This window comes from Apodemus sylvaticus, chromosome 1, assembly GCF_947179515.1.
Source record: "Apodemus sylvaticus chromosome 1, mApoSyl1.1, whole genome shotgun sequence".
Lineage (NCBI taxonomy): Eukaryota > Metazoa > Chordata > Mammalia > Rodentia > Muridae > Apodemus > Apodemus sylvaticus.
Window position 1 is genome coordinate 63,561,500 of NC_067472.1, and position 26,801 is coordinate 63,588,300.

General features: G+C 49.2%; 2 protein-coding genes and 1 long non-coding RNA gene across 4 annotated transcripts in view; 1 reads left to right on the plus strand and 2 right to left on the minus strand.

The window, feature by feature from the left end:
* Muc6 (mucin 6, oligomeric mucus/gel-forming) overlaps positions 1–15,624 on the plus strand; it is a 31,577-nt gene extending 15,953 nt beyond the window's left edge. The window contains exons 32-34 of the mRNA XM_052172865.1: positions 13,304–13,395; positions 15,129–15,231; positions 15,469–15,624. Of these exons, the coding sequence (XP_052028825.1) occupies positions 13,304–13,395; positions 15,129–15,231; positions 15,469–15,624 (351 nt within the window). The remainder of the gene's footprint in view (positions 1–13,303; positions 13,396–15,128; positions 15,232–15,468) is intronic.
* On the minus strand, positions 4,913–12,780 carry LOC127693919 (uncharacterized). Its single transcript, XR_007979764.1, has 3 exons — positions 12,184–12,780; positions 9,083–9,141; positions 4,913–5,572 (listed from the first exon to the last, which is right to left on the minus strand). It is a non-coding gene; the product is annotated as an uncharacterized LOC127693919 (long non-coding RNA).
* Positions 15,625–16,706: 1,082 nt separating the features above from the next.
* Ap2a2 (adaptor related protein complex 2 subunit alpha 2) overlaps positions 16,707–26,801 on the minus strand; it is a 73,215-nt gene continuing 63,120 nt past the window's right edge. For both annotated transcript variants that reach the window (XM_052195215.1, XM_052195205.1), the window contains exons 15-22: positions 25,875–26,038; positions 23,521–23,603; positions 21,552–21,643; positions 20,285–20,406; positions 19,434–19,550; positions 19,259–19,328; positions 19,046–19,180; positions 16,707–18,397 (exon numbers count right to left, since the gene is read on the minus strand). In XM_052195215.1, coding sequence (XP_052051175.1) covers positions 18,320–18,397; positions 19,046–19,180; positions 19,259–19,328; positions 19,434–19,550; positions 20,285–20,406; positions 21,552–21,643; positions 23,521–23,603; positions 25,875–26,038 — 861 coding nt within the window. In that variant the 3' untranslated portion in view covers positions 16,707–18,319. The remainder of the gene's footprint in view (positions 18,398–19,045; positions 19,181–19,258; positions 19,329–19,433; positions 19,551–20,284; positions 20,407–21,551; positions 21,644–23,520; positions 23,604–25,874; positions 26,039–26,801) is intronic.

A 26,801-nucleotide genomic window follows, 5' to 3' on the forward strand; every position in this document is an offset into this window, starting at 1 on the left:
ATACAACCAGTGCTACCACCCAATCTGAAAGCTCATTTTCAAGCAACAATCCTTCTACCCCCAGCACTTCACAAACTTCCTTGGTGCCCCTCCATCAATCAACATCAGTTCCAGCTACTACCAAGTCTACTAAGCCCACCACGGGTATGACTGGTACTGTGCCACTCTATACCTCCTCAGGAACACCTAGCAGTCTCCATACTCCACACACCACACACACTCAACCCACAGCTGCTGTCTCCAATGCAATACACACCACAAGTCCACCTTTGAGAACTTCTAAACAGACCACCACCATCTTACCAAGTCCATCAGTTCCTCAGACCTCTTTGGAAACAACACTGTCATCATTATCAACAGTGTCAGTGACATCAACCTCTGAGACACTTAGGACCCTTTCCAGCCAACACACAACACCATCAGCCTCTACATCAAGGCCACTGAGCACCACCCTACAAAGCACAATAGAGAACACAGGGACTCCACATACAACAAAATCTGTTACTTACTCAACCAGTGCCACCACTCAAGCTCAAAGTTCTTTCTCCACAGAGAGAACCTCTGCTTCCCACCTTTCTTACCCTTCCTCCATGACTGCACATCAATCCACAGAAGTTCCTACAACCATCTCAACTAAGTCCACCTTGGGTGTAACTGGCACACCTGAGGTACAGACTACATCAGGAACACCTAGCAGTCCTCAGACTCTGCACACCACACACCCTTCATCCACCCTTGCTGTCTCTGGCACAATACACACCACAGGTCTCTCATCAGGAACATCCATGCAGACCATAACCAACTTTCCAGTCCATTCAGGTCTACAAACTTCACTGTCCACACATCTCCCACCAATTTCAACATCATCTATGACACCAACCACTGAGATACCTAACACCCCAACCAGTCCACACTCAGTATCACTGGCCTCTACCTCCATGCCATTGAGGACTGTCCTTCCAACCACTCTAGAAGCCACAAGGCCACCTCACACATCAATACCTGTCATTTATACAACCAGTGCTACCACACAACCCAAAACCTCATTCTCCACAGGCAGGACCTCTATGCCACATCTATCAGAATCTTCCTCCATGACACCCACTCAATCAACATCAATTCTAGCTACTACCACCTCACTTATGCCCACCACGGGTGTAACTGGTACCTCAGTGGTCCACACCACCTCAGGAGCAACTAGCAGTCCCCATACTGTGAGTACCACAAGTCTTCCAACCACTGTTGCTGTCTCCAACACAAAACACACCACAGGTGTCTCCTTGGAAACATCTGTGCAGACCACCATTGCCTCCCCTATATCATCTGCTCCTCAGACTTCATTGGCCACACACCTGCCTTTCTTTTCAACTTCCTCTGTGACACCAACTTCTGACATAATTATCACCCAAACACCCCAACACACAGTTTCATCAGCTTATACCTCCACAAGAGGAACCATTCTTCCAAGCACCCTAGAACAAACTAGGCCTAATCATACATCTATACCTGCCATTCACACATCCAGTGCCATCACCCAAACCAAAAGCTCATTCCCCACAGACAGGACATCCACCTTTACTTCCCACCTCTCAGAAATATCCTCTGTGACCACCCATCAATCCACATCAATTCCAGTTACTAGCAACTCAGTTAAGCCAAGCAGGCATCCAACAGGCACACCTGTGGTCCATACAACCTCAGGAACACAAAGCAGTCCTCAGACTTCACACACCACACACCCTTCACCCACTGTTGCCGTCTCTGGAACAATACATACCACAGGTCTCCCATCAGGACCGTCCATTCAGATCACCACCAACTTCCCAACCCATTCAGGTCCTCAGACCTCAAAGTCCACTCATTTCCCATTATTTTCAACCTCATATGTGACACCAACCACTGAGATACCTAACACCCCAACCAGTCCACACTCAATATCACTGGCTTCTACCTCCATGCCATTAAGGACTGTCCTTCCAACTACCCTGGAAAGTACAACACTGCTTCATGCATCAATACCTGTCATTCATACAACCAGTGCTACCACCCAATCTGAAAGCTCATTTTCAAGCAACAATCCTTCTACCCCCAGCACTTCACAAACTTCCTCGGTGCCCCTCCATCAATCAACATCAGTTCCAGCTACTACCAAGTCAACTAAGCCCACCACGGGTATGACTGGTACTGTGCCACTCTATACCTCCTCAGGAACACCTAGCAGTCTCCATACTACACACACCACACACACTCAACCTACAGCTGCTGTCTCCAATGCGATACACACCACAAGTCCACCTTTGAGAACTTCCAAACAGACCACCACCATCTTACCAAGTGCATCAGTTCCTCAGACCTCTTTGGAAACAACACTGTCATCATTATCAACTGTGTCAGTGACATCAACCTCTGAGACACTTAGGACCCTTTCCAGCCAACACACAACACCATCAGTCTCCACATCAAGGCCACTGAGCACCACCCTACAAAGCACAATAGAAGACACAGGGACTCCACATACAACAAAAACTGTCACTTATTCAACCAGTGCCACCACTCAAGCTCAAAGTTCTTTCTCCACAGAGAGAACCTCTGCTTCCCACTTTTCTCACCCTTCCTCCTTAACCTCACTTCAGTCCACAGAAGTTCCTACAACCATCTCAACTAAGTCCACCTTGGTTGTAACTGGTACTCCTGAGGTACAGACTATATCAGGAACACCTAGCAGTCCTCAGACTCTGCACACCACACACCCTTCATCCACCCTTGCTGTCTCTGGAACAATACACACCACAAGTCTCTCCTCAGGAACATCCATGCAGACCATGACCAACTTCCCAATCCATTCTGGATCTCAGACCTCACTGTCCACACATCTCCCAGAATTTTCAACCTCATCTGTGACACCAACAACTGAGATACCTAAGACCCCAACCAGTCCACACTCAGTATCACTGGCCTCTACCTCCATAACATTGAGGACTGTCCTTCCAACCACCCTGGAAGCCACAAGGCCACCTCACACATCAATACCTGTCATTTATACAACCAGTGCTACCACACAACCCAAAACCTCATTCTCCACAGGTAGGACCTCTATGCCACATCTTTCAGAATCTTCCTCCATGACACCCACTCAATCAACATCAATTCTAGCTACTACCACCTCACTTATGCCCACCACGGGTGTAACTGGTAGTTCAGTGGTCCACACAACCTCAGGAACAACTAGCAGTCCCCATACTGTGAGTTCCACAAGTCTTCCAACCACTGTTACTGTCTCTAACACAAAACACACTACAGGTGTCTCCTTGGAAACATCTGTGCAGACCACCATTGCCTCCCCTATATCATCTGCTCCTCAGATTTCATTGGCCACACACCTGCCTTTGTTTTCAACGTCCGCAGTGACACCAACTTCTGACATAATTATCACCCAAACACCCCAACACACAGTTTCATCAGCTTATACCTCCACAAGAGGAACCATTCTTCCAAGCACCCTAGAAGAAACTAGGCCTAAACATACATCAATACCTGCCATTCACACAACCAGTGCCATCACCCAAACCAAAAGCTCATTCCCCACAGACAGAACATCCACCTCTACCTCCCACCTCTCAGAAACATCCTCTGTGAGCACCCATCAATCCACATCAATTCCAGTTACTAGCAACTCAGTTAATCCAAGCATGCATCCAACAGGCCCACCTGTAGTCCACACCACTGTTGCTGTCTCTGGAACAATAAATACCACAGGTCTCCCATCAGGACCATCCACTCAGACCACTACCAACTTCCCAACTCATTCAGGTCCTCAGACCTCACTGTCCACACATCTCCCATTATTTTCAACCTCATCTGTGACACCAACCACTGAGATACCTAACACCCCAACCAGTCCACACTCAATATCACTGGCCTCTACCTCCATGCCATTGAGGACTGTCCTTCCAACCACCCTGGAAAGTACAACACTGCTTCATGCATCAATACCTGTCATTCATACAACCAGTGCTACCACCCAATCTGAAAGCTCATTTTCAAGCAACAATCCTTCTACCCCCAGCACTTCACAAACTTCCTCGGTGCCCCTCCATCAATCAACATCAGTTCCAGCTACTACCAAATCTACTAAGCCCACCATGGGTATGACTGGTACTGTGCCACTCTATACCTCCTCAGGAACACCTAGCAGTCTCCATACTACACACACCACACACACTCAACCCACAGCTGCTGTCTCCAATGCGATACACACCACAAGTCCACCTTTGAGAACTTCCAAACAGACCACCACCATCTTACCAAGTGCATCAGTTCCTCAGACCTCTTTGGAAACAACACTGTCATCATTATCAACTGTGTCAGTGACATCAACCTCTGAGACACTTAGGACCCTTTCCAGCCAACACACAACGCCATCAGCCTCCACATTAAGGCCACTGAGCACCACCCTACAAAGCACAATAGAGGACACAGGGACTCCACATACAACAAAATCTGTCACTTATTCAACCAGTGCCACCACTCAAGCTCAAAGTTCTTTCTCCACAGAGAGCACCTCTGCTTCCCACCTTTCTCACCCTTCCTCCTTGACTGCCCATCAATCCACAGAAGTTCCTACAACCATCTCAACTAAGTCCACCTTGGGTATAACTGGCACACCTGAGGTACAGACTACATCAGGAACACCTAGCAGTCCTCAGACTCTGCACACCACACACCCTTCATCCACCCTTGCTGTCTCTGGAACAATACACACCACAAGTCTCTCCTCAGGAACATCCATGCAGACCACGACCAACTTCCCAATCCATTCTGGTTCTCAGACCTCACTGTCCACACATCTGCCACCGTATTCAACATCATCTGTGACACCAACCACTGAGACACCTAACACCCCAAGCAGTCCACACTCAGTATCAATGGCCTCTACCTCCATGCCATTGAGGACTGTCCTTCCAACCACCCTGGAAGCCACAAAGCCACCTCACACATCAATACCTGTCATTTATATAACCAGTGCTACCACACAACCCAAAACCTCATTCTCCACAGGCAGGACCTCTATGCCACATCTCTCAGAATCTTCCTCCCTGACACCCACTCAATCAACATCAATTCTAGCTACTACCACCTCACTTATGCCCACCATGGGTGTAACTGGTACCTCAGTGGTCCACACCACCTCAAACACACCCAGCAGTGCCCAAACTCCACACACCACACACTCTCCACCCACAGTGGCTTTCTCCAGCACCACACACAGCACTGCTCCCTACTTCAGAACATCTGAGCAGACCACCACCACCTTCCCAACACCATCAGCTCCTCAGACCTCTTTAGTCACATCACTGACATCATTTTCAACTTCCTCTGTGTCACCAACTGCTGAGACACACATCACCTCACCTAGCCCACACACAGTCTCCTCAGTTTCCATGTCTAGGCCAGTGAGCACCATTCTACAAACCACAATAGAAGAAACAAGGCCTCCAAATACATCCACACCTGTCTCTCACTCAACCACTGCCACAACTCAAGCTCAAAGCTCTTTCTCCACAGAGAGAACCTCTACTTCTTACTTTTCACAGCCTTCCTCCATGACAGCCCATCAATCCACAGCAGGTAGTACAACTACTACAACCAAGTCAACTATGGGTGAAACTGGTACTCCAGTGGTCCACACCACCTCAGGCACAACTAGCAGTCCCCATGCCATGAGTTCCACACATCTTCCTACCACTGTTGCTATCTCTAACACAAAACACACCACAGGTATCTCCTTGAAAACATCTGGGCAATCCACCATTGCGTCCCCCACATCTTCCGTTCCTCAGACCTCATTGGCTACACACCTGCCTTTCTTTTCAACTCCCTTTGTGACACCAACTTCTGAAAAAATTATCACCCCAACACCCCAACACACAGTTTCATCAGCTTATACCTCCACAAGAGGAACAAGTCTTTCAACCACCCTGGAACCAACTAGGCCTCCTCATACATCAATGCCTGTTCTTAACACAACCAGTGCAATCACTCAAACATCCACATTCTCCTCATTCTCCACAGACAGAACATCCACCTCTACCTCCCACATCTCAGAAACATCCTCTGTGACCACCCATCAATCCACATCAATTCCAGTTACTCCCAACTCAGTTAAGCCAAGCATGCATCCAACAGGCACACCTGTGGTCCACACCACCTCAGGAACACAAAGCAGTCCTCAGACCACACACACCACACACCCTTCACCCACTGTTGCTGTCTCTGGCACAATACACACCACAGCTCTCCACTTAAGAACATCCATAGAGACCACCACCAACTTCCCAACCCATTCAGGTCCTCAAACCTCACTGTCCACACATCTCCCATTATCTTCAACATCATCTATGATACCAACAACTGAGATACTTAACACGCCAACCAATCCACACTCAGTATCAATGGCCTCTACCTCCATGCCATTGAGGACTGTCCTTCCAACCACCCTGGAAGCCACAAGGCCACCTCACACATCAATACCTGTCATTTATACAACCAGTGCTACCACACAACCCAAAACCTTACCCTTCACAGGCAGAAGCTCTACGCCACATCTCTCAGAATCTTCCTCCATGACACCCACTCAATCAACATCAATTCTAGCTACTACCACCTCACTTATGCCTACCATAGGTGTAACTGGTACCTCAGTGGTTCACACCACCTCAGGTGCAACTAGCAGTCCCCATACTGTGAGTTCCACAAGTCTTCCAACCACTGTTGCTGTCTCTAACACAAAACACACCGCAGGTGTCTCCTTGGAAACGTCTGTGCAGACCACCATTGCCTCCCCTATATCATCTGCTCCTCAGACTTCATTGGCCACACAACTGCCTTTGTTTTCAACTTCCTTGGTGACACCAACTTCTAAAGTAATTATCACCCCAACACCCCAACACACAGCTTCATTATCCACTGCATTCACAAGAGGAACCATTCTTCCAACCACCCTGGAACAAACTAAGCCTAATCATACATCTATACCTGCCATTTACACAACCAGTACCATCACCCAAACCAAAAGCTCATTCCCCACAGACAGGACATCCACCTCTACCTCCCACTTCTCAGAAACATCCTCTGTGACCACCCATCAATCCACATCAATTCCACTTACTAGCAACTCAGTTAAGCCAAGCAGGCATCCAACAGGCACACCTGTGGTCCATACAACCTCAGGAACACAAAGCAGTCCTCAGACTCCACACACCACTCACCTTTCACCCACTGTTGCTGTCTCTGGGACAATGCACACCACAGGTCTCCCCTCAGAAACATCCACGCAGACCACTACCAACTTCCCAACCCATTCAGGTCCTCAGACCTCACTGTCCACACATCACCCATTACTTTCAACCTCATCTGTGACACCAACCACTGAGATACCAACCAGTCCACTGGCCTCTACCTCCATACCATTGAGGACTGTCCTTCCAACCACCCTGAAAAGTACAACACTGCTTCATGCATCAATACCTGTCATTCATACAACCAGTGCTACCACCCAATCTGAAAGCTCATTTTCAAGCAACAATCCTTCTACCCCTAGCACTTCACAAACTTCCTCGGTGCCCCTCCATCAATCAACATCAGTTCCAGCTACTACCAAGTTAACTAAGCCCACCACGGGTATGACTGGTACTGTGCCACTCTATACCTCCTCAGGAACACCTAGCAGTCTCCATACTACACACACCACACACACTCAACCCACAGCTGCTGTCTCCAATGCGATACACACCACAAGTCCACCTTTGAGAACTTCCAAACAGACCACCACCATCTTACCAAGTGCATCAGTTCCTCAGACCTCTTTGGAAACAACACTGTCATCATTATCAACTGTGTCAGTGACATCAACTTCTGAGACACTTAGGACCCTTTCCAGCCAACACACAACACCATCAGCCTCCACATCAAGGCCACTGAGCACCACCCTACAAAGCACAATAGAGGACACAGGGACTCCACATACAACAAAATCTGTCCCTTATTCAACCAGTGCCACCACTCAAGCTCAAAGTTCTTTCTCCACAGAGAGAACCTCTGCTTCCCACCTTTCTTACCCTTCCTCCATGACTTCCCATCAATCCACAGAAGTTCCTACAACCATCTCAACTAAGTCCACCTTGGGTGTAACTGGCACTCCTGAGGTACAGACTACATCAGGAACACCTAGCAGTCCTCAGACTCCGCACACCACACACCCTTCATCCACCCTTACCATCTCTGGCACAATACACACCACAAGTCTCCCCTTAGGAACATCCATGCAGACCACCACCATCTTCCCAACCCATTCAGGTCCTCAGACCTCACTGTCCACACATCTCCCACTATTTTCAACCTCATCTGTGACACCAACCAGTCCACACACAGTATCAATGGCCTCTATCTCCATACCATTGAGGACTGTCCTTCCAACCACCCTGGAAGCCACAAAGCCACCTCACACATCAATACCTGTCATTTATACGACCAGTGCTACCACACATCCCAAAATCTCATTCTCCACAGGCAGGACCTCTACGCCACATCTCTCAGAATCTTCCTCCCTGACACCCACTCAATCAACATCAATTCTAGCTACTACCACCTCACTTATGCCCACCATGGGTGTAACTGGTACCTCAGTGGTCCACACCACCTCAAACACACCCAGCAGTGCCCAAACTCCACACACCACACACTCTCCACCCACAGTGGCTTTCTCCAGCACCACACACAGCACTGTTCCCCACTTCAGAACATCTGAGCAGTCCACCACCACCTTCCCAACACCATCAGCTCCTCAACCCTCTTTAGTCACATCACTGACATCATTTTCAACTTCCTCTGTGTCACCAACTACTGAGACACACATCACCTCAACTAGCCCACATACAGTCTCCTCAATTTCCATGTCTAGGCCAGTGAGCACCATTCTACAAACCACAATAGAAGAAACAAGGCCTCCAAATACATCCACACCTGTTTCTCACTCAACCACTGCCACAACTCAAGCTCAAAGCTCTTTCTCCACAGAGAGAACCTCTACTTCTCACCTTTCACAGCCTTCCTCCATGACTGCCCATCAATCCACAGCAGGGCCTACAACCATCGCACCAAAGTCCACCATGTTTGTAACTGGAACTCCAGTGATCCACACCACCTTAGGAACACCTAGCAGTCCGCAGACTGTGAGTTCCACAAATCTTCCAACTACTGTTGCTATCTCCAACACAAAACATTCCACAGCAGTCTCCTTGGAAACTTCTCAGCAAACCACCATTACCTCCCATACACCAGCAGCTCCTCAGACTTCATTAGCCACACACCTGCCCTTTTTGTCAACTTCCTCCGTGACACCAATTTCTGAGGTAATTAGCACCCCAACACCCCAACACACAGCTTCATTATCCACTGCATCCACAAGGGTAACCAATCTTCCAACCACCCTGGAACAAACTAGGCCTCTTCATACATCAATACCTGCCACTGACACAACCAGTGCCATCACCCAAACCAAAAGCTCATTCTCCACAGACAGGACATCCACCTCTACCATCCACCTCTCAGAAACATCCTCTGTGACCACCCATCAATCCACATCAATTCCAGTTACTGCCAACTCAGCTAAGCCAACCATGAATTCAACTGGCACACCTGAGGTCCACACTACCTCAGGAACACCTAGCAGTCCTCAGAATCCACACACCACTCACCCTTCACCCACTGTTGCTATCTCTGGGACAATACACACCACAGGTCTCCCCTCAGAAACATCTACGCAGACCACAACCAACTTCCCAACCCATTCAGGTCCTCAGACCTCACTGTCCACACATCGCCCATTATTTTCAACCTTATCTATGACACCAACCACTAAGATACTTAACACCTTAACCAGTCCACACTCAGTATCAATGGCCTCTACCTCCATGCCATTGAGGACTGTCCTTCCAACCACCCTGGAAGCCACAAAGCCACCTCACACATCAATACCTGTCATTTATACAACCAGTGCTACCACACAACCCAAAACCTCATTCTCCACAGGCAGGACCTCTATGCCACATCTCTCAGAATCTTCCTCCCTGACACCCACTCAATCAACATCAATTCTAGCTACTACCACCTCACTTATGCCCACCATGGGTGTAACTGGTACCTCAGTGGTCCACACCACCTCAAACACACCCAGCAGTGCCCAAACTCCACACACCACACACTCTGTACCCACAGCAGCTTTCTCCAGCACCACACACAGCACTGTTCCCCACTTCAGAACATCTGAGCAGTCCACCACCACCTTCCCAACACCATCAGCTCCTCAGACCTCTTTAGTCACATCTCTGACATCATTTTCAACTTCCTCTGTGTCACCAACTGCTGAGACACACATCACCTCACCTAGCCCACACACAGTCTCCTCAGTTTCCATGTCTAGGCCAGTGAGCACCATTCTACAAACCACAATAGAAGAAACAAGGCCTCCAAATACATCCACACCTGTCTCTTACTCAACCACTGCCACAACTCAAGCTCAAAGCTCTTTCTCCACAGACAGAACCTCTACTTCTTACCTTTCACAGCCGTCTTCCATGACTGCCCATCAATCCACAGCAGGGCCTACAACTATTGCAACCAAGTCCACCATGGTTGTAACTGGTACTCCAGTGATCCACACCACCTCTAGCAGCACTACCAGTACCCAGGCTGGGAGTTCCACACATCTTCCAAGTAGTATCACTGTCTCCAACACACCACACACCACTGGTATTTCTTTGGAAACATCTGTGCAGACCACCATTACTTCCCATACACCAACAGCTCCTCAGACATCATTGGCCACACAGCTGCCCAATTTTTCAACTTCCACTGTGATACCAGCTTCTGAGGTAATTATCACCCCAACACCCCAACAAACAGTTTCATTATACACGGCATCCACAAGAGGAACCATTCTGCCAAACACCCTAGAGCAAACTAGGCCTCCTCATACATCAATACCTGCCATTCACACAACCAGTGCCATCACCCAAACCAAAAGCTCATTCTCCACAGACAGGACATCCACTTCTACCTCCCACCTCTCAGAAACATCCTCTGTGACCACCCATCAATCCACATCAATTCCAGTTACTGCCAACTCAGTTAAGCCAACCATGAGTTCAACTGGCACACCTGTGGTCCACATCACCTCAGGAAAACATAGTAGTCCTCAGACTCCATACACCACTCACCCTTCACCCACTATTGCTGTCTCTGATACAATACACACCACAGGTCTCCCATCAGGAACATCCACGCAGACCACCACCAACTTCCCAACCCATTCAGGTCCTCAAACCTCACTGTCCACACATCTCCCACTATTTTCAACTTCATCTGTGACACCAACCACTGAGACACCTAACACCCCAACCAGTCCACACTCAGTATCAATGGCCTCTACCTCCATGCCATTGAGGACTGTCCTTCCAACCACCCTGGAAGCCACAAAGCCACCTCACACATCAATACCTGTCATTTATACAACCAGTGCTACCACACAACCCAAAACCTCATTCTCCACAGGCAGCACCTCTATGCCACATCTCTCAGAATCTTCCTCCTTGACACCCACTCAATCAACATCAATTCTAGCTACTACCACCTCACTTATGCCCACCATGGGTGTAACTGGTACCTCAGTGGTCCACACCACCTCAAACACACCCAGCAGTGCCCAAACTCCACACACCACACACTCTGTACCCACAGTGGCTTTCTCCAGCACCACACACAGCACTGCTCCCCACTTCAGAACATCTGAGCAGTCCACCACCACCTTCTCAACACCATCAGCTCCTCAGACCTCTTTAGTCACATCACTGACATCATTTTCAACTTCCTCTGTGTCACCAACTGCTGAGACACACATCACCTCACCTAGCCCACACACAGTCTCCTCAGTTTCCATGTCTAGGCCGGTGAGCACCATTCTACAAACCACAATAGAAGAAACAAGGCCTCCAAATACATCCACACCTGTCTCTTACTCAACCACTGCCACAACTCAAGCTCAAAGCTCTTTCTCCACAGAGAGAACCTCTACTTCTCACCTTTCACAGCCTTCCTCCATGACTGCCCATCAATCCACAGCAGGACCTACAACCATCACAACCAAGTCCACCATTGGTGAAACTGGTACTCCAGTGGTGTTTCCTTCTTTGGGCACAACTAGCAGTCCTCAGACTCCACACATCACACACCCTTCACTCACTATTGCTGTCTCCAGTACAACAGGTACCACAGGTACTCCCTTTGAAGCATCTGTGCAGACCACCACCTCCCCAATGCCATCAGTTCCTCAGACTTCGTTCGTTACACCACTGCCAGTGTTTTCAACCTCCTCTGTGACACCATCTCCTGAGATACTTAGCTCTGCCACCAGTGAGCACACAGCATCGTCTCCTTCCTCATCCATGTCATTGAGCACTATTCCTCCAAGTACCACAGAGAAGGGTGCAAGTTCCCCCCAAACAGTACCAGTCATGCCTTCTACTACCACTGCTACTACCCAAGCTCATTCTTCATTCACAACGGCACAAACTTCTCAGTCAGGGTGGAGTCCCTCCTCAGTTCCCCACAGGTCCACCACTGCCCCTCCCTCTGCATCTCCTACACCTGCTGTCCACACAAGCTTTCTACCCACTTTGGTTTCTCTCACTAACGCCCCCCATTCTCCATCCACAACATCATCCACCCCCTTTCCACCTAACACCCGTCTCACTACATCTTTTCCTTCTTCAGCATCTTTTCCATCTTCCTCTATGACATCCACTCTCACACCTGCTTCAAGATCTGTAGCGTCTACTCTGCAGTACACACCCGCTCCCAGCTCAGTGTCCCATTCCCCACTGTTTACTAAACCCACAGTATCACCTCCTTCATCTGCCTCTGTTATTTCCTCCACCTCCCCTCTTGCCACCTCTTCCTTTTCTTCCTCTGCCCTCCCCACCATCCACATGACGCCCATCCTATCGAGTAGGCCAGTCTCCAGCATTGGTCCTCTCTCCACTTCCAAGACTACATCTCACGTGCCCACATTTTCTTCGTTCTCCTCGAAGTCCACCACCTCCCGTCTTACCTCCCTTACTACCCAAGCCGCTACATCAGCGCTACTGTCTTCAACCATGGGCATGACAAACTTGCCAAGTTCCCCAGACACCAACCACACCATGGGGCCTCCTGGTAGCAGCCCACGCCCCACGTCTGTGTCTTTGAGCAGCAGCACTTTCCCCACTGGAAGCGCCTCACATTCTACCCCAGTCTCACCCTCCAATCCGGACGCCTCGGTCTCGCCAACCACACATCCTGGTAAGTAGTGTCACTGGCTGGGTCCTTGGTCCCTAGCCTTATGTTCCATTTGTTTACTCCACAGCATTTTATACAGCGGTATAAAATACTGCTGGGCAGTACTTTCCTCCCATGGTCCCACAATGCCTGTGTGCAGGTCCTGGAGCTTCTTTTAGGTGTTTCTGGGCCTACGTGCAAGCTTCTTTCTTTCACTTCTCAGGAATTAACGACTATGCTATCCCAGTCTGACTGAATTAGAGACTTAAATCCCCATACGCTTTATGCCCATTTGACTTCTCTGGCCCTCAACTGCTTCCTGTAAGGGCTTCACTTGTGCCCCACATGCCTGCTGTAGTCTTGACCTACCTTGGTCCTAACATCTCTATGGAGCCCTCCATGCCTGCCCCTTGGAAAGCTAGCCATGTGAGGTTGGGCTGGACCCTTGAGTTTAGGCACTCAAACTACCTCAGAGCTAAAGAAAATGATTGCCTAGTCCAGGCATACAGCTCATCTCAGGTGACATGTAAGAGGTAGGGGTGGGGGATGAGTGGGGAGGGTGCGATGGGGGCCAGGCAAGACCTGGAAATTATGTACACTTGTTGCTGTCCACGGGTTCCATAAGCTCTCCTACCCAACTCTGACCAGGGCTCCCTACAGGGAAGCCATCCCGCACAGCAACATGAATTCAACATGTACTCTGAGGCCTTTGAGGGTTCCACTCAAAGCACACAACCTGGGGCCAGGCTCCCCTCACAAGCTCTAGGCCTCCCTCATGCGGGAAATCTTACAGAGCCAGCAATCAGTTCCTGTTTGTGGTTACAGCTTGTCACTTTAAGTTCAGTCTGCTTCCAGAGAAAATAGTCTCAAGGAGAGAAAGTAGTGTTACAGGATAGGAAGAGATCACCAAACCCTCCTCCAAAACACCTTGGAGAAGCAGGCTAGGAATAAACTTAGACACAGGAGAGAAAATACATGGGGTCTATCTGTCATCCACAAATCCTTTTTTTATTTTGGTTTTGTAATTTCTTTTTTCAAGACAAGGGTTTCTGTCCTAGAACTCACTTTGTATACTAGGCTACCCTTGAACTCACAAGCAATCCACCTGCCTCTGCCTCCCAGGGGAATAAGGCTCACAAATCATTTTTAACTTTATGTATGTATTGTGTGTACAACTTGCAGGAGCCAGTTCTATCACGTGGGTTCTAGAAATGAGAGGGTCATTTGGTTTGCTGGCAAACCCCTTTACCTGTTGAGTCATCTTACTTAACCCCAGTTCCACATGGGCAGTATTGAAGCCAGGCTCCTCCTGACTCATGGTCTTCCTGCATATGACTCCTGGGCCGGGCTGATCAGACGTGTGTACTATCTCACCCTGACCACACTGGCAGATCTAAGGTCAACAGTATAATCTGCCTGCTGAAGTGTCACTACCATTTGTTGTCCAGTCTCGTGGCCTCTGAAACCTTTCCAGAGGCTCTGAGGAAGAGGCTTCACTGCTGTGCCCCTTAACCCAGGTGGCGCAATGCTTCTGCTCAGATGCTGTACATTCTCTTGTGAGGGGTGTGGGCATTCACCCGACACTCTCCTTGGCCCTTAGTTCGTCCTCCATCCAAGGCCTAAGACACCTTTACTTAGGTGGGGGGCTGGTTCCCATCCACCTGAACCTGGCGCAGCACCAGATAAGGAGCTACATAGGGCAAGTCAGATGGCGACTAGGAAGTGACTGAGACCTGCTCTTGGGCCTCCATTCTCAGGGGCCTGCAGCTTGCAGGAAGAAGAGCACCAGATTACCTACCAAGGCTGTGTGGCAAATGTGACTCTAACTCGTTGCCAGGGTTTCTGCGCCTCCTCTGTCAGGTGAGTTGCTGGCAAACATCCTCCTTTCTGCTGGGGCCAGAAGCCTCACAGGAGCTGGGCTCTCAATGTTTTCCACGCCTGCGCTGACTGACAGAGGTCTAGGCAGGCCACTCTGGCCACACTTGCCTTATCCATGAGCAGGTGCCGGCTTCAGAGGGCCTGGCCTTGTGGGACGGGGTGTAATCCTGACCTTGCCGGTCTCTGCATCTTGGCAGTTTCAATACGGACACCCTGCAGTTGGAGACCCACTGTGGCTGCTGTCAGCCCCTTGGTACCTACAAGAAGCAAGTCTCACTGCCCTGTCCAGATCCTGACGCGCCAGGGCAGCAGCTCACACTCACCCTCCAGGTGTTCAGCAACTGTGTATGCAGCTCCCTGCAATGCAAGAACTAAACAACAGCAACTGGTTTCTAGGTACAAAAAAATGCCATTCACAGTATCTCCCCAACACCTGTAACATGTAATCCCTTTAATGGTCATGGGCATGACCTCGAAGACACGTTGACCATGTTTCATCCTGAGGCAGCTGCAGAGAAACAGCTGCAATGGAAAGCATTCTAACCACCATCTCCTGCACAACCTGACAAAGCAAAACAGGCCTTCGGTGGAAATAAACTGACATCCCTTCAGTCTTGATGTACTGGGAATTTCCTGCCTACCTGCTAGCACCTCCCAGCCCCTGCCCAGAGATCAGAGCACAGAAGCGGGTGCTAAGACTGGGCAGGGCACCTAGGGAGATGTGGAGAATAGCAGGAGGAAGATGCAGGGGCATGAGCCCTGGGAGGCAGGGGGGGGGGGGGGTAAGCAGTAAGGTAAACACCAGAGAGACAGATAGAAAGGTCTCCCCAGACAGAGGAGGAAAAAAAAAAAGGCATTGGCATTAGTACTTGCGGGACAGATTCCAACAATGAGCAGATTCTAATAAACTAGTTCTTTCTAAGGCAAAACCTGGTGTGTATATATTGCTCTAGTCCTTCCAGAATCCTGAGCATGATATCATAAACACTTACACAGGCTAGGCCATCAGGACCTGAAACTGTAGAGGCTCATGTCCTGGGTGGGGCTAGGACAGAAAAACCATCAGCCCTATGAGCTGCTCCCACCCAGGATTTTGCCAAGTCTGTGGTGAAACTCATCATCTTCTGGGTTCTCCAGGCAAGAACCATGTCTCATGTGCAGTCAGTCCCAGCCTGGGGCAGAGAAGTCCTGAGCCCATAGGCCCTGTGTGCTTAGACCAAAGCTCCAGGTACAGGATTTCAGTGGAACTGCAGCCACACACTTAGGGCAGTGTGTGGACCCAGGCTAGGGTAAAGCCAGTATCACACAGAGTCAGGAAAATCACTTCCCGAGGTATCCCTCAGTTGAGAGACAGGCAGCACGCCAGTGTCCTTGGCGCTAAGCTGTACTCAATTCCTGAAGGAATGGACTCAGGGCTATACAGCACATGCCCCACAAAAACCACACACATGCTCCAGTTTCCTGTCCTAGCATTTATTTTTTTTCCTCTGAGAACAAGCACACTGGACTAATGGATGCCCGGTAGTCACGGAGGGCAGGCCTGTGACCCAGCAGCTTCTGTGTGCTGGGACGTCACTGATACAGACACCATCACTGGGCAGCACATGGTACATAAGCCACAGCCACACAGGTTGAGCTATCCACATGGTCCGTGCAATAGTGCGTGGACTGCACATACTGGACAGCTATAAAGCAAGGGAACTTCAGAGGCTCAATCACCCAGTATCTGGAACATAGCCTGTGCCATGGCAGGTGTGGATCACAACACGACAGGCAGACCAAAGGCTTCATGGAACACAAGGACCAGCACACAGGTGTTGGTTGTTCTGAAACTACCTGCCTGGGCTGTACAGAGTGGGGCTGTGGAGCTTGAGTAGGTTGGAAACCTGCTGCAGTCCTCAAACCCACCATGGCAGGCTGAGGCAAAAAAAATAAAAAATAAAAAATAAAAAAAAAGCCCCGTGCATAAGTGACCACACCTCGTGCTCTAGTGGGCAAGGGACATCAACACTGCTGCGTAAGTACAGGTAGCCCTGTACAGCGGAGTCTATAGCCATCCCGGCATCACCTCAAGACAGAGTGCAAGGTCCCACGCCTGAGCTTCTAATGTGGCCTCTGCTCTTCCCCTGATGGGCCGTACTACACACAGTCCAATGCCCACCAAGGGTTAACTGACCCATGAGCTAGGAAGTCCAGTGCATCCTTAGCGCAGCACCTGCCTGGGTAGCCATTCTCGCCCCAGCCTGTCACTCCACTGCCACCCAACCACAAGGGCTTCACAGAAGTGAGGATGGAACACTGGGCACCAACAAGACCTCTGGAGTCTGCATGTCTCGTGGTCACAACTCACCCCCCACCCACTCATCCTTCAGGTTCCCAGCATGTACCATAAAGACAGTACATTCATTCAAAACACAAGACAGGTGATATCCATGTCTTCCAAAGTCAAGAGGAAGCTTGCTGCCCACCATGCTGTAAACCTAAGGTCTCAAAAAAGTGGTAAAATGTTCGACTGTCCCTTCAAGAACACTGGCTTGTTAGGCACAGGACCAGGTCAGGAGTGGAGTTTGCCACCAGTTATAAGCACAAGCACTTCAGCACCATCAGGCGGTGCTACAGCAAACTCCATGGACAGTGCCCAGCCCATGAGGTCACATCCCTCTAAGCCACTGTTGTCACCATCCAGCATGGCCACACCGCGCTGTGTCAACCCTAGAAGCACATGGCGCTGTTTCTGGATTCTGAGACTGAGCCAGTGGCATTTTAATAAAATTTGAACAAAATTTCCACTTTCGTTCAAACTTCTAATTTCCCTTTAATTTGCAGGTTGAATGGCAGGCCTGCCTTGAATTCCCAGGCCCAGGCCCCCTTCTCTGACGGGGCAGGCCTGCTGCAGCCCTTCTCAAACTGTCCTGCATTCCCTCCACACCCAGGGGCTGGCTGTGGGTGTGGGTCTGGAGGTGCCATGAATGGCAGTTTTCAGACAAGGGGTGTTTATCTGCAGTGTGGTACAAAGACAAACGGGAGACAAGCGAGACGCACAAACAAAGAGCCTGACGTGCTCTGTGGATCAGAACTGTTCCGACAGCAATTCACATAGTCTCTGAGAGACGGTGTCTTTGCTGGTACGCAAGGTGAGTCTATACATCTGAAAGACAGAGAGAGAGCGAGAAGCAGGGTGAGTGGCACTGAACCCCAGGCTAATCTTAGCAGTACTTTTGTGGCCCAGGCCTCACTGCTCACAGCAGTCCCTCCCAAGCACCACTGTTTGACCAGTAAAAATAGAAAAGTCTAATAAAAGCTAGTGTTTGCAGCATGTGCGCTGGCTATTAATGGTAGGAGTCAGCCGCTCTGGAAAGCTCTTTTTTGTATTTTGAGACACCATCTAACTGTGTAGCCCAGGCTGGCCTTGAACTGGTTTTCTTCCCACCTTCTCTTCCTGAGTAATGAGATTACGGGCACACACAACCAGCTTAGCCGCTTCTCATTAAGTTAACTATGTACCTCCCTGTGAGCTGACCACTATACTCCGCAAGCCGCCCAAGGGTTGTGAGAACAAGTATCCAGACTCAGAACAGAATACACAGCCTGGGGTCTCTAGAGAACGCTGGTGGTAGCACGTCAGGCCTTCTCTGAGGAGATAGAAACAAGATGTGCTCCCTAACCAGGAGACGTCTAGATGTCTGCACTGTCACCATGACCAACAACAATTAGAATCTGAGTCTCTCTATAAACAAACTGCACTGAAATGAACAACAACACAAGCACATGCATCCTCCTGCTGTGGAGCCCTCACCTGAGCTTGCAGGTTTGGCTCCAGGCGCAACAAGCAGCCGATCTGGGTGGTTTTGGTGTGGATTATGCCAGCACCTACGAAATTTGCAGGATTCGGATCAACTTCCTCCAGGAGCGCAGAACCAAATCCAATAATCTACACAGAATGAACAGGCAGGTCAGGACTCACTGATCACAGCACTGGCCTTGGGGACATCGCCATACAACCCTTTACCTTTGCTTTAGTGATCTCTGTGTCCATCGGATGCTTTGCTTTGAAGATATTCTGCACTTCTTGCTGTGGACTACAAAAACATCATGTTAGTACTAAAGGCTACGCTGAACCCCATCAGCGTCCAGAGACAGCACCCCCATCTCCTCTCCACCCACAGTTCACCCCTCTCTCTCACTTGCTCAGCTGCTTCCAACGCTGAAAGAAATCCTGAGAAGCCATTTCTGTGGGCTGGAAAAATTTGTTGAGAGTGATGGGAAGTTTAACAGACACATTCTGGAAGGTACCACCATACCTATAACAACAGAGTCATGTTATGGAGAACAAACACAGAGCCGGAATATTTCAGTTGGTGAGTCTTCCAGGCTTAGAAAAGGGCCACGTGGCTACCCACCCCAATAACAATCACAAAGGCTGCATATCAGCAGTATTCCTGGAGGGGCTAAGCTATATCCTCCATCTATCCCTCCATTCACAGGAGATCAAGGGACCAAATCACTGCTTTGTAAAGTGTCAGTGGACCAGTTCCTTCTAGTCCTGTTCCTTTGGCAAATGAACACCCAGAACAAGCCCAAGTAAATCAATTACCCTAATAGCGCCCCAAGAAGGAAGCATGATCCATCTACTCTACTGTGGTCACTAAAAAAAGGAAGGCAGCTACATACCATGGCCTAGAAGTCTGGCTCCAAACCAGCTACCACCATTCCCCTTTAAGCTGTCTTCTTAAGCCAGCCTCAACAGGCTGCATGGAGAGCCTGCCTCTCAGACTCCCAGGGGAGCAAGCCCTTCCATTTCTCACCACAAAATCATCTGGATCAGAAACAGCCTAGCCCCACAGACCACACAGGAGACTCACAGCCCATGCACACCATGCCATGGTCAGAGAAACCAGCTCCCCTCTCCACCTGCTCCTACAGTCTGGAATGGCAGGTCTGGCACTACTCTGCACACACGAGTGACATAGTATTAACTAACTTCGAAGAGAAGCACATTGGTTGGGAAAGGACACAGGAGGCACACACCACTCACCTGAACTGGATGTTGAGGACAGGTGCCTCTGTGAAATCAGATATACACTCAATATTGACCACCTGCTGCACCTGTGCACCCCCATCCACAGTTGGGTCCACGGGCTTAGTCTGCAGGTTCAGATGTGAGTGCGTTAAGGAATCCAGGCAGACAGGGAGAGTGGGCCCAGTCCAGCCAGCCCACCACAGGAAGCAGCAGGGCCCCTTCACATGAACTTGTCAACATCGAAAGTAAATCAAGGCCCAAAGCTATTGGAGCTTGCCCTCCCATCATTCAACAGGTCCATAGGTTCTGGCTTGTCCCTTCCTCTAAAAGACCTTAGAATTTGTACACTAGCTGCACATTAAACTTAGTACCGCAGAACCAAGCTCTAAACTACATGTGCTCAGCAGAAGCTATGCCTGCTAACTAAAAGGCACAGCATTACAGATCGGTGCAGCTCTGAACTTATGGAAGCCAGAGACTGCAACATTTCAACAGGAACCCTAGGCTCTCTATGACACCTTTGCATCCAGGATCCATGCAACCAAGTCAGGTCATGGGCAGCCTCTGCTTCCCTCTGCATTCTGTGTGGCACCCTGTACCCACAGCTCAAGACCCCATGGAGCCAGGGAAAGGAGACACAGAAAGGGAGTTTGTGTGTACAGCAGGGGTTGCTGGAGATGTTACCAGGTTCTTGCTTACGATGCACAGGCGTGCATTCTACCACCAAGACACATCCCTAAACACCACATCAGTGTTTCCTACTTGCTTCCAAATGGTTCTGTTCAAATAGATCATCTCCAAATGAACACAGATCTGCTACAAAGATGACAAACTATGAGCTGGGTCCAAGGCATACATCCCCGATCACTGTCTGCACGATGCAGCAGATGCCAGCTGGGCCTCTCTGACAGTCCTCAACTGAAAGACTCTACCGTTCCAGACCATTCCTGATGGGTCACATGGCTGCCAAGGCACACATAACCAGTAGGCTTGAGATGTTCCATCCCAGCTAGCTACCACAAGATCACTCTGCCTTGGCCACAGCTCCTTTTGGAGGATTTCACAGGGCAAAGGACTTACTGATATCACAGGAGAACAAACAAAGAGTGACAGATGTGTGTGCGGTGTCTGATGCGCCATCGGGTCAACTCCAGGGGAAGACCGTGCTCTGACCTAGCTACTGGGACACACAGCCGTTAACAAACGTTAAGCCTCATCATTTCCCTAATCTCACTGTTGTCTGTCTGTCTGTCAGTCTGAGAACCTAGAGATAAGCAAGGATATTAGTTTGAAGGTCGTCAGCACAGATTAGTGTTGGAGTGAAGTTTAGGAACTGCGTGGAGGTCTTGTTACCATAAAATATGAACATTCGGCCTAGGAGGAAACAGAGGTGGTTTATATACATTATGTCACACTTACCAAGAATAGTCAGTCAAAGCAATCCCACACTTCTCGGCTGAATGTACTTATTGTGAGCTATGACTATTGCTGAAGTTGAAAAGAACATTTTCTAACTTGCTTGTTTGTTTGTTTGTTTGTTTGTTTAAACAGTTGTATAGTTTCGCCGTATACCTTACTCTGGCCCAGAACTTCCTGACTAGCCCTGAACTCACGACTGTTCTCCTATCTCATCCATCCAAATGCTAGGACAATTCACATGAGTCATCTCACCAAGTTTCTAGAGTAGCACAGCAGGTGGGCACAGTAGTATTCATCTGTAATCCCACCACTTCAGAGGTAGAAGTAGGAAAATCAGGAGTTCAAGGCCAGCCTCAGTTACACAGTACATTTGAGGACAGCCTGGGCTACATAAGAACCTATTTCAAACATAAAACTAAAGTCAATAGTCAAAAATGAGCATGGCAAGATTAAAATGGGGGTGTGGGGCTATGCTCTCGTGTGGGGCTATGCTCTCGTGTGGGGCTATGCTCTCTTTGGCCTCTCATACCAGCCCTAGAGCCTCCTCCTTCTGTATTTACTCAAGGATGAGAGCTACATTTCGGCAAACTAGAACCAGAACCAGACAGTAGGTCAGGAGGTTCACAGGGGCACAAGCAGGACTGGGGGGGGGGGGGGGGACTTTCTGGGGACCAGCCTGCCCTTGGTTGAAGGCACCTAGACACACTCATATCTTCCGCCTGAGTCTATCAGCCCACTTGCTGATACTAACAGCTAGGACTGTCCTTCAAGCACGCCATTCTCCTATAGTGACCAACCAGAACACGCTCCCTGCATCAGCTGGCCAGATCCTATTAACACTTACACCTGAAGAGTTCAGAAAAATAAACACCAAAGTTCTGGAAAAGAGTTTAGCTTCACTCTCTAGTCAAACCTGGTAAAGTCACCATGGCAAGGGGTAAAGCCTTAGTCAGACCAGGCGTGGGGCGCATTCACATCAGCCTGGCATCTCTTAGAGACACTACTGGTCTCAGCACCCCACAGCGCCCGCACGGCAGCCATGTGCTCAGTTCCCACACTCCTACCCCTCTGCATGACTTTGAGCCCACCTGAGTAGCAACTTCAAGTTTGGTAGGCAAAATGTTTTCTTTGACACTTAAGAAGACTTTCTCCCTTTTCAATTGTGGTAAAGCACATGTAACCTAAAACAGAGCACCCAGCCATGCTAGGAGCATCACTTAGTGATCACTGTCCCCACCATCTACCGCACCACAGTATACACATCACAAACTTTTCTCATTATATGATTTCCCCTAATCTTTGTTTTTTGTTTTTGCTTTTTGTTTTTTTTGGGGGGGGGTGTTTGTTTGTTTGTTTTGAGACAGGATCTTACACCATTGCTTTACAAGGGTGCCTGGAAGTTATAACAATTCTCCTACCTCAGTATCCCAAGTGATAGGTCCAGAGATGTAAGCTTTTTGTTTTGGTTTGGTTTTTGGTTTTTGGAGACAGGGTTTCTCTGTGTAGCCCTGGCTGTCCTGGAACTCACTCTGTAGACCAGGCTGGCCTCGAACTCAGAAATCCACCTGCCTCTACCTCCCAAGTACTGGGATTAAAGGCATGCGCCACCACTGCCCAGCGAGATGTAAGCTTTTTAAGAAAAAAATTTTTGGTTCAGGGAGGTGTCACTCTGTAACCTAGGCTAGCCTGGAACATGTTATTTGGCACAGAGTGCTCTCAAACTCACAATCTGTCTCTGCCTCCAAATGCTGAGATTACAGATGTGTGTCACCATGCTTGGCTATTTCCAGTCATTTCTAAGGAAATTTTCATTAAGTAAAATAGACACATACCTAAATTCTGCCGAAATTCTGACTTAAGTCCAATTTGAAGCAGCTGGTTTTCAAACAATACACCATTATTTTTACAGACAAACCTAGGAGAAAAGGAGAGTTGAGCATCACTCAGAGCCACCCACACCAAGTAGAAGAATCTGTTTTAGAAAGGGCTTAAAGTATTTTGGGCTCTAATACTCTGTGGACACAGGGAAAGACAAAGCAGAAAAGCCTCCAGGACCTCATGATCCACAGTCAGAGTCAGCAGCCTGTGGCAAGCCTCTTCAGGTATCCCTTGGAAACAGATGGTGTCTCCTGTGGTTATCACCCAGGGAGGTCTGGAGTTGAGGAGGCTAGGGATGGGTGGTATGCACAGCTGGACCTCCTCTGTGCCTGAGACAGTCGCATGTGGTAGCACACCTAAAGGTCTCAATGGCTACCTGAGGAGACTCAGGAAGCAAGGTGAATGACCTCTGCTCTAGATCAAATATCAGTCAACTCAATCAACTTTTCCACAGCTGTCAACTCTAGGCAGTAAGAGCTGCGGCCTTGGGGTGAAGCGATCACATTGTGCCTGCATACTCAGGGCAGAGGGAGTTCCAGTGGCCTCACTTGGCACAATGCCCACAAGAGTAATGGAGAAAGAGACTCCTGTGAACACACCAAATACCTCCAGCTCTTCCAAATCTCCCAGGTTACAACTCAACAGCTGCCTGCCCAGCTCTGGATATAGTGAGATCTCCCAAATAAGACACTGTCTCTTCAATGTATAAGACCATCACTTCTGAGAACATATAAACAACACACACCGAGTGATTGTTACCTCACAGGATGTGGCTAGGCAGTAAAGCCACAGTCTGGCCTGAAGCTCCGAACACTGGCACAGGAACCCCAACCCACAGGATCCCCAACCCGAACCTGGCCAGCATTCTACCCAGGCTCAGCTTGGATGCTACTCAAGGAGCCCAAGCAGAGGTGGGGGGCTGTGCTCATGGATCTGTGTATCAATCTACTATCCACATGATAGAGAAGCCCTTGCCATCCTTGTATGGCTGGGTGTTTGCAAAAGGTCTCTTCAACTGCACCTTGACCCCAGGGAACTCATGGGTGAACAACAGTCATGGTACACTTATGGACGATTCAACTTCCCTCATGCCTGCTACACTGACCAAAGCAACAGGTTCTTCCACAATGCACCACGCAAGCGTCAAGTGGTAACCAAGACAGACAAATCTCTGCACAGGCTCATAAAGAACTGACCTAGAACCATAAGAGGTGTCGTGGACCAGGCCAGCAGGCTAGGATAAGGAAGAAGTAAAGGTGCGTGACCTTCTGGAGCTGGGAAGCTTACACCAGAAGCTTACACCAGAAGAAGACTGTCTGCAAATGACTACCACCCATATTTTCCACACCAAATCTTCACAGGACAGCAGGGAGCTGCGGCCTATGGCTTTTATGGAGAAATCATAAGAGAGCAAGGCTAAGGTATTTCTGAATGCAGAACCCATCAAAAAGGGTACCTGGCTCGACCCCACACTGCCTCTGCAACAAGGGCTTGGGAATCTGGGTTTTCCACAGTGGTCAAACACCAAGCCATCACTTGTCACTTGTCAAGCCATCAGAAGTCTGTTCACAGCCCACAGAGTCAACTTGCTCTTAACATACACTCCAAACACACATTTCCTAACAGGAAGGAAGGATCACGTACAAAATGAATACAAGGAAACAAACACTCTAAGATCACAAGAATGCTGCTGGTATCATCTCAGGCAGAAAACAAAGGCCGGCCATCTTATGATGCATTCTAATCTCCTCCAGGCAGACATGCACCACCACAGGAGGGTACAAGTGAGGAGCCCCACACCACCCACAGACCAGAACAAAAGCAGGGTAAGGCACAGCACGGAAGCTGGCAAAATCAGCCAAGGAAAAAGGAAAGTGATCCCAAACCTTTAAAAATGGAAAGCAGAGGAAGTAGCTGGACAAAGAGCAGCATGCAGGCAGAAGGCTATGGCGCCAGCAAGCGCCTGACACTGGTGAAAAGGTAGAGCTAGCTATACCCAGAGCCGAGTTTCCTTAAAGACGGCAGATGCCATAGGCAGACAAAAAAGACTGACAGAGCTGAAACACTGGGGGGAGGGGGCGGGGGAGTGTAAAGTGGGAAAGAAGAAGCGAGCTCAGAGTATTTGCCAATCACACAGAAAAGAAATAGGAGATGTGCCATCAACTCCGAAACAAAGCACAGCCACCCGCATGCTCTCTGTCTGCAAGAGCACTAGGCCCCTCTCTAATAGCATCCATTGGGTGCAAGCACTAAGCATGCGGCCCAGCCCCCACCCCGTCTCCCAGGCAGTACTCAGAAACTGGGCTACCTGGCAAAGTTGTCTTCAGAGCCGGGTGCAAGAGGTGCAACAGCAGAAGCTGAGTCTGAGAACACGTCCACCAGGAGCCCACCGCCAGAGGAGGGAGGGGGCCCTGTGGGAGCCGGGGGAACAGCCCCCAGACCCAGCAGGTCTGCTGACGGAGAAGGTGTGGACTGGAAGAAAAGAAAAGGGAGCGTCAGCATGGACATGTGGGCGCCTAAGCCCCACAGAGCCGTGTCTACTCCCAGGGCAGGTACTGGGCGCAGGGAGGGGGACCAACCCAGAGGCTGCAGAGAGCAGGGGAGAGCTGCTGGTTACCTACCTACAAAGCAAGCCTGCCCCGGGCCAGATGAAGCCATTCATTCATAATACCATCATAATGCTACACAGCCTGAAAATCACCTGCATTATCCCCACAAATGAAAAAAAAACAACAACAAAGTTCTAAAAAAAAGTATGGCTTAAGAAATAAGTGCATGCACATTACTTCCAACTATTCAAAAAGAATAAAGTTTGCACAGAGTAGAAACAGGAGAACAGAGAATTAGAGGCTATCCTGTGCTATACAGAAAGTTCTAGGCCTAGCCTGGACTGCACAGAAAACCAGACCACATTATGAAGACTTGGTTTAAGAGATTATGAGCCATCTGTTTAACCTTGGATTTGGAGTCATCTAGTGGAGCCTGGTGTGCTCAGCAGTGATATACAATGAAGACAATGACTCTACCTCTCCCAGCATCAATCAGTAGCCCAGTTCATCAGTGAAGCTTAGAGCCCTGCCAATCCTCCTTTCCCTCATCCACGACTGACTATTGACAGGAATGAAAGAAAGAAGTGTGTAAGAAGGAAGGTGGGTAAGAGGGTGAAAGGAGAGTACTCAGTATGTATTGTACACACATGAAAAGAACAAATTAATAAACCTGTTAAGATTCAAAA